Below are 10,151 nucleotides of genomic sequence, written 5' to 3'. Positions count from 1 at the left end.
CAAGCTATAATGCCCAATTTTCATGGACTGAACAAAAATGATGATATTTTTTTTTAATAATTTATTAAATAATACCGCAATTGCACAACAATTTAAGTCACCTTAATTTAATAAAAAAATATTTCTAATAATATGAATTTTATCCCAGAGACTCATCAAAGTTTTAAAACGGTACCATTGAGACCATGAGTTTAGGAATATTGTATCTGACATTTCATAAAAAAAGAGTACAGACTGATATTTTTATCAACACGTGTTATTAATAGGATATTTACAAAATGTAAATATTAAAAAATACAGTTTAAATACATTAAATTGTTCATTCGTCTCACTTTTCCGTGTTTAGTCAGATTATAATTTACTTGATGGAGATTATAGACGATTGAACAACGAGCCATTAGTGGCTATTATGCTAAATCTATAGCAGCTCGGATATTTTTTTTGTTATTAAACATAATAAAAATTAGACTGTAAATTTCTCTGTATAGTATCAATGTTGTTTCAATTCAAAAATATTTTGTTCCCTGTATTATAAACACAAAAATTATATAATAATAAAACTTTACCACCCAATTTAACCTAACATAAATTCTAATCTTAGTTTCAAGCACCGAAATCACATGTCACATGCCTTTGCCCATATTTAAGTCCTTTATATAAAATATTAAGTAACCAACACACATTTATCACAGATCTTAAATACATCAAATGTACTTTTTGTAGGCCACACCAAATAATATCTATTCTAAAAAAACCTTTCCTTACCTACTTATTATGTTAATTACAATTTATTAATAGGAAGTAAAATATTTTTGATAGAACTTTAATGCTAATTGCATTTCTTAACAAGCTGGGAAGATTGTCACATTACAATGTACTTATAAATTTTCTGTCGCCATTAATTATAATTAAAAATATTGAAAATTATTGAAGGAATGTTACTTGTGACCGATATTAATGCTATTAAGAGACTTTAAAGTGTATCTTCTTGACCTAGAAGCATTGTATATAGCTTATAGGCCGATACATCCTGGGTTTAGGATTACCAGGTTTACATTAAAATGGGATTAGAGAAGGTAACCAAATTGCGATTTTATCTCTATATAGCAATATAGAGATAAAATCGCATTTTGGTTAGCTATAGCAATGGGTCGACTGATTAACTGACTACTTCGATGGCGTAGGTGTATTAAGGTACGACTGCAGTGCTGAGGTCTTAGGTTTGACCCCGGCCGAGCAGAATAGTAATATTTAATCAGCTCGGAGTTGGGAATTTGTGCCCGATATGGGGATAAGCTCGCCCCTATCCATCACGAGACGGAATTCGCACAGCAGAAACGATATTGCACCAGTTGCGCTTCTGCCTACACCTACAAGTATAGGACGAGGTATGCGTTTGTATGTTTGATTACTATTGCACGAATATTGGTAACTTTTGCTTAAGTACTATTGAGTTTAGGATTGAACTGTTGAAAGTCATTTTATAATTTACACCTTTCTTTAACCATTTCGATACAAAACTTAAGTCTGTCTAGATCAGCGTCCTTGGTTAGTTTGATCTGTTCGTCCACTATGAGAGTATGTTTTGCTTCTGTTTGGTATGGAAGCCATTTTACCTTTTGGTCCTTCCATGTCGGCATTCTGAAAGTAAATAATATTGCTAGTATCATGTTCAAGTGCCAAATGATATGTGTTATAAACTTGACTATAGTTTTCTTGCCGCGTATGATATCAATAGAATTTTCTTTATGTGTAATTACTCGTCTTTACTTAATTGCTATACTTACTGTTATTTTATGAAGTTAAATAAAATGTTTACATGCTGCGAAATACCGTGAGGACACCTGCATACCTGACAAGTTCTCTATAGGAATTTTGAAGGTTAGTGAAGTCTGCCAATCAGCACTAGGCCAGCGTGCTGGATTAAGGCCTAATTCTTCTCAGTGCTAGAGGATGCCCATGCCCAATAGTCGAACAGTATATAATACAGGGCTGATATTATATTATACATAACAAAGTGACTTACCCATATTTAGCAAAATTGCACCAAGCCTCACTGAAGAAGTCGATAATCCTCTGATCTCTTTCTGTACATTGAGAAGCTTTGTTTTTCCTATAAAATTGATATTGTATCATATCTCCGTGGGAAGCACCTTTAATGCCCAAACTTTTGATGACTCTGGTATTCAAATTACCAAAGAAATCGAACTTGAAGAAATATAAAGGATTGCTTTTTGACACAAGTTCATTAAAATAATATACATCTCTTTGGAAATAGCAATCAGAAACCATGTTCAAATACTCTACTTTCGTTTCATCTGAAGGTTCTCGGTTATTCAAATAGAAAGCTTTCAACTTTGCAATGAAATCTCTGGCTTTAGCGCTGTCGCGTTCGATAAACAAATTGTGAGGTATAAAATAATAAAAATCAGTCTCATATTGTATTTTTCCATCATCATCCTTCCGTAAAAACATAGCTGCTTCGAAAGAATTGCAACCGGCCAATACAGGCATTTTTGCGTGACGATTCTCGTTGATACATTTCAGAGGGTATTCAGTAAAAAATTGTTCGACATTATCGAATTTTTGCTCTACAACTGGTAAGAAATATGCATTTATTATACCAGGTGGTCTGTTTAATTCTGTAGTAGTGAAGGCGTAGATCAAATCGTCTATAGGAACATTAACTAAAAATTCGTAGAGAGATTTAGGATCATCTATATCCTCGCCTAAGACCGATGCTACGTTCTTAGCCTTTTCGATTGGGTCTTCGTGTCTCATATATAAATCAGATAACAAGTTCCCAGATTGCGCAATGACTTTTGCAAATAGTCCTTCAGCCATTTTAGAAGTTAAATACGAACTGACAACAGCAGCTCCAGCGCTCTCGCCAAATACCGTCACATTATTCGGGTCGCCGTTAAAATTTATGATATTTTTATTAACCCATCGTAAAGCCATAACTGTGTCCTTCAAACCAACATTTCCAGGGGCTTCGGGAATATTCAAACATACAAAACCTAGTATATTTAATCTATAATTGATTGTGACTAGAATAACATCATGTCGAAGGAAATAATCTGGGTTATAGTAGTCGCCATATCCAAAAATAAGTCTACCACCGTGTACAAAGAAAATAACTGGTAGTTTTTCAATTTCATCGTGTGGTAACACTGGTGTGTATACGTTAAGGTACAGGCAGTCTTCAGAGCCCTCTAGTGGCGTACTTGAGTACGGATTTAATTGTATGCATCTGTTACCGGGAGAGGTAGCGACGCGGACACCTGACCATGACTCTGGCTTCTCGGGATTCTGCAAACAAGAAGCAGTTTTTATAGACAAGTACTATAATTAAGAATGTGTAACGTTACCAATTATACTTAAATATACACTCTGTTAACGTTACTATTGTCTTTCTAAATAATCTGTGGTTATAATGTGAATGATTAACGCCCTCGCAATTAGAACTACCAATGAGCATCATCATTGCAATGAATTGTCATTGCACTGACGTACGTCCGAATGGCGCCTGCATAAATAGGCGTGCAACGCGACCCGCCGCCTTTTTGAGCCATTATCTTTGGCCGTGGCACTACATATTCACACACGTCGTTGTTCCCGCTAGGGTTCTTCTTCTACGGCGTGCTTTTTTCTTCAACGGTGTGTTTTAACGGTGCACTTCTACGGTGCGGATCACGGTGCCGTAGCAGACGGACGGGAGAGCTGCCTCCCGACCACGTCCAGCTGCGCACCACCATCGTCGGGTGTGCTGACCCCGACCGACTGCCGGCGAGCTGCCGCCGGAGCCGACCACGTGCACACTACCACGGTTGCGGGAGCTGACCCCGACCACGTGCACACCCTGCTCACCCACGTGGCCTTCCAATTGCCCGGCGAGCTGCCGCCGGAGCCAGCCACGTGCAACATCTACGTGCCGTTCGCCTGGATCGGAGTTTCCCAGGGCAGTGACTCGTGTTGCATAACACCAGCAACCAGTACCGAGTGTAACGCGGAGGTGTAAAAATAAAGCTCGTACCACGTAATTACCCTGAGTTTTCAATTGTCTCCCTCCTATCTGCGGGCAACCACCAACCGCCGCAAATGAAGGATACCATAGTACATTTGTATCTGGTAGATCTAATAGTCTAGGTGCAATGGGTTCACATATATGTAGTTCCGCAAAATTCTGTGGCGTACTTGTATTGTGTGTGTGGTACGACCATTGCTGAGGACCTGGGTTGGAATTCCAGGTCGGGCGAATTGATATTTTCATTTTTCTGGTCACTATCAACCCCGAAGTGTGGAATTTATGCTTAATACGGCGATAGGTTCGCACCCTCTGCCACATCATGGGATGGAACACACTTTGCAAAAACTGGGTGTCCTGGATACACTGCCTACCTCTTCGGGGATAAAGACGTTATGTGTGTGTGTTTGTGTTTGTAAATAAAATGTTATGGGATATATCGTATAGTTTTTGCTAACTATTTCTATAGTATATTTCCACTTCGTCTGCATATTTACTCACCCGAAATCTAAGTTTACCAACAGGCGCTTTGGCATATGGGATGCCTTCGAAGCTATAATATTTCTTCCCATAATATGTTGTACACTCCTTTCCTTGCAAGATTCCTTGTTCAGTTTTCACTTTGGGTGACATTTTTACTGAAACAACAATATGATTCCAATATAGACTATAGATAAATATAAATGTACTATTAAAGATATTTAAGTAATGTTTCTTTATAACAACAACAAATGATAAGTAATGCTTGTGTGACGGTAATCAGTGTGGTATGTAAGTATAGAGTGGCATGACAGCAAAATCCTATAGCCCCTCGGCTAGAGGAGCCTTTCAGCCCAAAATAAAGGGACCGACTTGCCTCATGATCCGGTGCACAGGGTTGATGTTTAGGGCATTTTACAGGTAGCTTTTTAAAACAAAATTAGACTTAATATAAGCCAGACTGCGACGGCGAGGGGCCCTATTCCATGAATAAGTCATGGGCCTTTACGGTGTAGTTAGGCCACTGATTAGGAGAGACGCTAATCAAGTTTAAATATATCCATAATTATTAAATTCTGAACTCTACCGCATTACTCTAGATACACAGAAATATCTAATTTTAAGTTTTATGTTTTTCGAACAATATCGAACGAAACAACGCGTATATATGAAATTAGCACTGAGATGGTCGAATACAAAACTAAAATATATAAAAACAAGGTCGAAATCTTAATATAGATACATTAGTAAAGAACATAATTAGTTATTTTAACAAAAACAAAAATACTTATAAAATTACAGTCTTATCAGCGAAGTTACGATCTCCAAGTCCATTGTAATTATCTTACGACAGAATTAATAGGTACCAAAATGTTTAACGTCTTTTTAAAAAATATATATGCATATTTGAGGACAAAGCGGTGACCTCAACATTACAAAAGGTATATTCGCAATACATGTGGTATCGCTATGCATTGTGGTAAGGAGAAATTTTAAAAAATATCTTCTGTAACTATGTAATGACACGTTACATGGATTTAAAATAAATTTTAAGTAAGTAATTATCTATTTATTTCAATACAATTTATTAATAATAATAAGTATATTGATTAGCAAAACAAATTAATTTCAGGGTAAACAATCATGGTAGGATCGTGTAGATTCTTTAAATAGCAAAAACATAACTAAAGTATTTTATTTTACATGTACGTAAAAGATAGTTCTTTACCGAAAAAAAAAACTGAATTTATGTCACTTTGTACTTGCACTATCGATGCGTCAGCTGCGGCTGCGCGTCAACAGTGGTAATTACTCCGTCATTGAGATCCCTTATATGAGCATAAGGTAACCATTAATAAAACTAAGCTTTTATTGTTGATTACAACATACGAAAAATATATAAGTACCTACTTAATATAGAAAACCCACATATATTTTTATGTATTTTGGGAAATAAAATATATAATTAATGTAGGTTTACAGGTTTTATTTGAAAAAAAAAAAAAAAAAAAAACGCTATAGGTATCTGTGATTTCCATGACAGTCGAATAAAATGTATTTATTAGTTAAAAAATAAGTTAAGTAGTGTGTACTTTTCATTCACAGTTGGAGTTTAATTTGCACATCGTCTAAAAACACAGGAAGACATTTTATTTATAAAAATGCTATAAGTCAGTAAGCCGACTCGGCGCGACAGTGGTTGGAGGTTGACTAAGTGAATGTCGGGCTTGCTTAATGCTTTCGTATTGCCAATATTGCGCTCGGACAACGTATCTATGTAATAAAAACGTCTCAGATTAATTCTATATGAATACTTAGTTTCTAGCACAATATAAAAATACTATTGAGTAATTAAGTACATAATATTGCAAGTGAAAATGATTTTGAGGCCTAAATGACCCCCGTAGCCATATTGGGGACAAATGGTAGACTTCAGACTGATATGGCATGGACTTCATATTTAACCGAAATGTAATTATTCTGAATCTGATATGTGATGTATGCATGCAGAGTGGTCCTTCCCTATTAGTCGGTCTGTCCTATAATAATAAAACCTAAAAACGGAACTAAAAATGAACATTGATGTAATTGGCACATTAGTGTGTGTAAAAAATACATGAGAATAAGATTTATTTATGTATGTTGATTTTTTGTATGTTCAGAATTGCATCACTTCCAATGATTTCAACTTAAAGTGCAGATAAATTAACATAATAATTACATTATTAAGTAATTACAGTTCAACGTCAATATCATAATAAATCTGAAGTATATATAATAATTAACATTATACAGATAATTTATGACTAGCATTAGCTCGCAGATACGCCATCGTAAACATTTTTGGCATAGGGAGCTCAAATAGAATTAACGCATTCTATAATTTTCTAATATCGTAAAAAATATGGATTTGGTTCGGTATTTATTTAATATTACTCTACTGACAAATTTACAAATAGCTCTGTAACAGTTGAGTTGGGAATAGAAAGGACTGTTGAGATGATGGTTCACAGGTCAAAACCCAAAGAACATATTTCTGACTTTTTCTAGTTATGCATGTACTCGTATCTAAATATCGCAGAAAAATCATTGTGAGGTAATTTATACAGGGTGTCCCAGAAAGTAGTATCAAGTGGAGGCCCAGAGATAGAACACCCTTTGGAGTATCCGAATCAACACCGTGTAGGTTCCGCGATTTTTCATAGTTTTCGAGTTATGAATATTTTTCTGAATTTTTGAGAATTTTCGATTTGAACGATAAAATGTTTTCTTTTTAAAAAAGTAAAAGAATTATTCGAGATTTTTTTAATGCAACTAAATTTTCATTAGTTGTACTTTATCGCTAAAAACAATCAGCTTCGTAACTTTAATAAAAATTATGAAAATATTGGTGTAAAGTGAAAAAATTATGTTTTATGAATTATAACTTAATTTGTGTTCTTTAAATTAAAAAATTAAACTGGTGATTTAGTGGTTCTAAGGTATGTCAAAAACTTCTCCAGACTTTCGACTTATATATTCATTAAAAAAACATGGTCCTTCATGGGGGCTATTTTGGCTAAAATCAGCCTTAAAAGACAGCAAGGCGGAAAATTCTTAAAATTTGCCATTAGATCACAATTATTATTTTTTGATTTCTCATCACTCCTATGGTTAATTAGTTTCTAAACTAACCGAAAATTACTGCAAGAAAGCTATAACTTAAACATTTAACATATTCTTGTATTTAATTTCAATTAGTTTTGCATGATTTGTTGTCGTGGTTATAAAAGCGGGTGCAACTCTTTTACCTGCAATTACAAAGGTCTATCTCTGAGCCACCGCTTGACACTACTTTCTGGGACACCCTGTATATCTAGGAATTCTACTAAAGAATTTCAAGGGTATGTAAAGTCTGCCAAACTGCACTATGCCAGCATTAGTAGTAGAGGAGATTCATGCTTAGCAGTGGGACATACTACAATTCATAGCTTGCAATATAATATTTAAGCACATGGCATACAAAAGGGGTGTTTAAATTAACTTTGCAATTAAGGCCACTCCCCAGGCAAACAGTCTTATGCAATTCAGTACAGGCAGTGACATGCAGATTGTAAATAATTTCTCTTAAAATCAATTATAGGTCTTTTTGAATTATACACTACCAAAATAATCTTTATCAAAAATGTTTTTATTATTTAGGAGAAATGTACGGAATCAACAAATTCAGGGGCATTTTAATATTAATGAATATGAACCTTATAAAAAAATAAACCACCATAGTAAAGATAACATATTGCATAAGCATGACATTAATTTTTGTTATTTATATGTATTACTAGCTTTTGCTCGCGGCTCCACCCGCGTTATAAAGTTTTTCGGGCTAAAGTTTTCCGTTATAAAAGTCTCACTATATATTTCCCCGGGAGCCTATGTTCTTCCCAGGGTCTCAAACTGTCTCCATACCAAATTTCATCTTAATGCGTTGGGTAGTTTTTGAGTTTAACACATTCAGGTATGCAGCGGGGGATTTTGATTAATAATATATTTTTGTAGAACTTTTTAAGAAGAACAATCCCGCCATACTTCATTGTAGCATAACTTTAACCGTTTACGCAGCGCACGCACGGAAGCTCTCAAAACTACAAAATTTTCCCTGTTTTTGCAACATGTTTCATTACTGCTCCGGTCCTATTGGTCATAGCGTGAAAATATGTAGTCTATAGCACTCCAGGAACAAAGGGCTATCTAACACAAAATAATTTTTCAGTTCGAAACGATAGTTCCTGAGATTAGCCATTACTGCTCCGCTCCTATTGGTAATAGCGTGATGATATATAGCCTATAGCACTCAAGAAACAAAGGACTATCCAACACAAAAATATTTTTTCAATTCGAACCGGTAGTTTCTGAAATTAGCCATTACTGCTCCGCTCCTATTGGTCATAGCGTGATGATATATAGCCTATAGCACTCCACGAACAAAGGGCTATCCAACACAAAAATATTTTTTCAGTTTGATTCAGTAGTTCCTGAGATTAGCGCGTTCAAACAAACAAACAAACAAACTCTTCAGCTTTATATAATAGTATAGATAAATTTCAAATAGATATATTTTAAAAATATAGTTAGTGTGCCATTTTGCTGGGGGGTTGGGTCTTAAGTACTAGTTTATTTAGAAAGTACTGAAGACAATATGTAACTAACATACTTAATATAGTTCCCTATGTAAATATTGGATTACTTAGGTACATGACAGTGATAAAAGGTGATATTTTCTGAAAGAGAACCCGACAATATAAATGTGGTCTGCAAATTGTTCTAACGAGATTCTACATAAAGAGGAGCTGGTAGGAATCAGGTACATGTACCTTTTGCCACTAATACACATGTGTACTTTAAAAATAATTAATACTGTAGAGAAAATTGTATGAAATTTTAAAAGTTTAAGTAATTTTGATACTAACCATACTTTGTATATCCTTATCAAAATATGCTGTTTGATATGTATTGATAACAAGTAATAAACTAGGGCTATCTTCTTTTACAAAGTTCAAAATGAATGTATTACAGTTTTTATGTCTTATATTATACTATGCACTAAAACGGGGTATTAGATCGTTATACTCATAAATATTATATTAACAATTTTATTTTCTTGTAATTAAAATTGATTAAAAAAACCCACACAATATTTTTTATTTTTTTCTATGAAATAATATACATATTTGGTTAAAAATTTTAATTTTTTGCTTTATTTACACCAATTAAATTGACGCTCATAAATAAAAAAAATTATAATATTTCATAAAAAATATTAGTACTCACATTATATCCGAAATATTTCTTGTGAGTTTTTGTGCGTTTAAGTAAGCGCGACTGGCGATCAGCGATCCGTTCTACATCCGAGTGAGTGTTGTAAATGGGGCATTAATAAATTATGCATGTAATAATGTTGAACTTTGTTGCTTGTTCACTTTATTTTACTTTTTGTAAACTTGTATAAGTCAAATTCTGACAATTGATAGCTATTGTTAAATGATAACAATAGCTGTCAAAATCAGCTGTTGCCGGCTCCTTTCATTGTATCGAGTAGATTGTGAATACATAATCATTCAGCCAATCGTTCTTTTTATAAGTATGAATAAATAAATTAATTTTCTCG

General features: G+C 34.3%; 1 protein-coding gene across 1 annotated transcript; it reads right to left on the bottom strand.

The window, feature by feature from the left end:
* Positions 1-7: 7 nt before the first annotated feature.
* LOC115446376 (esterase FE4) lies at positions 8-10,047 on the bottom strand. The gene is made up of 4 exons (XM_030173011.2): positions 9,815-10,047; positions 4,529-4,665; positions 2,027-3,312; positions 8-1,641 (listed from the first exon to the last, which is right to left on the bottom strand). The coding sequence occupies exons 2-4, from the start codon at positions 4,658-4,660 to the stop codon at positions 1,482-1,484; spliced, it is 1,578 nt and encodes a 525-aa protein (XP_030028871.1). The 5' UTR covers positions 4,661-4,665; positions 9,815-10,047; the 3' UTR covers positions 8-1,481.
* Between the last annotated feature and the right edge of the window lie 104 nt (positions 10,048-10,151).

This window comes from Manduca sexta, chromosome 28 (assembly GCF_014839805.1).
Source record: "Manduca sexta isolate Smith_Timp_Sample1 chromosome 28, JHU_Msex_v1.0, whole genome shotgun sequence".
Classification (NCBI taxonomy): domain Eukaryota; kingdom Metazoa; phylum Arthropoda; class Insecta; order Lepidoptera; family Sphingidae; genus Manduca; species Manduca sexta.
This window is presented reverse-complemented; position numbering and strand designations above follow the sequence as displayed.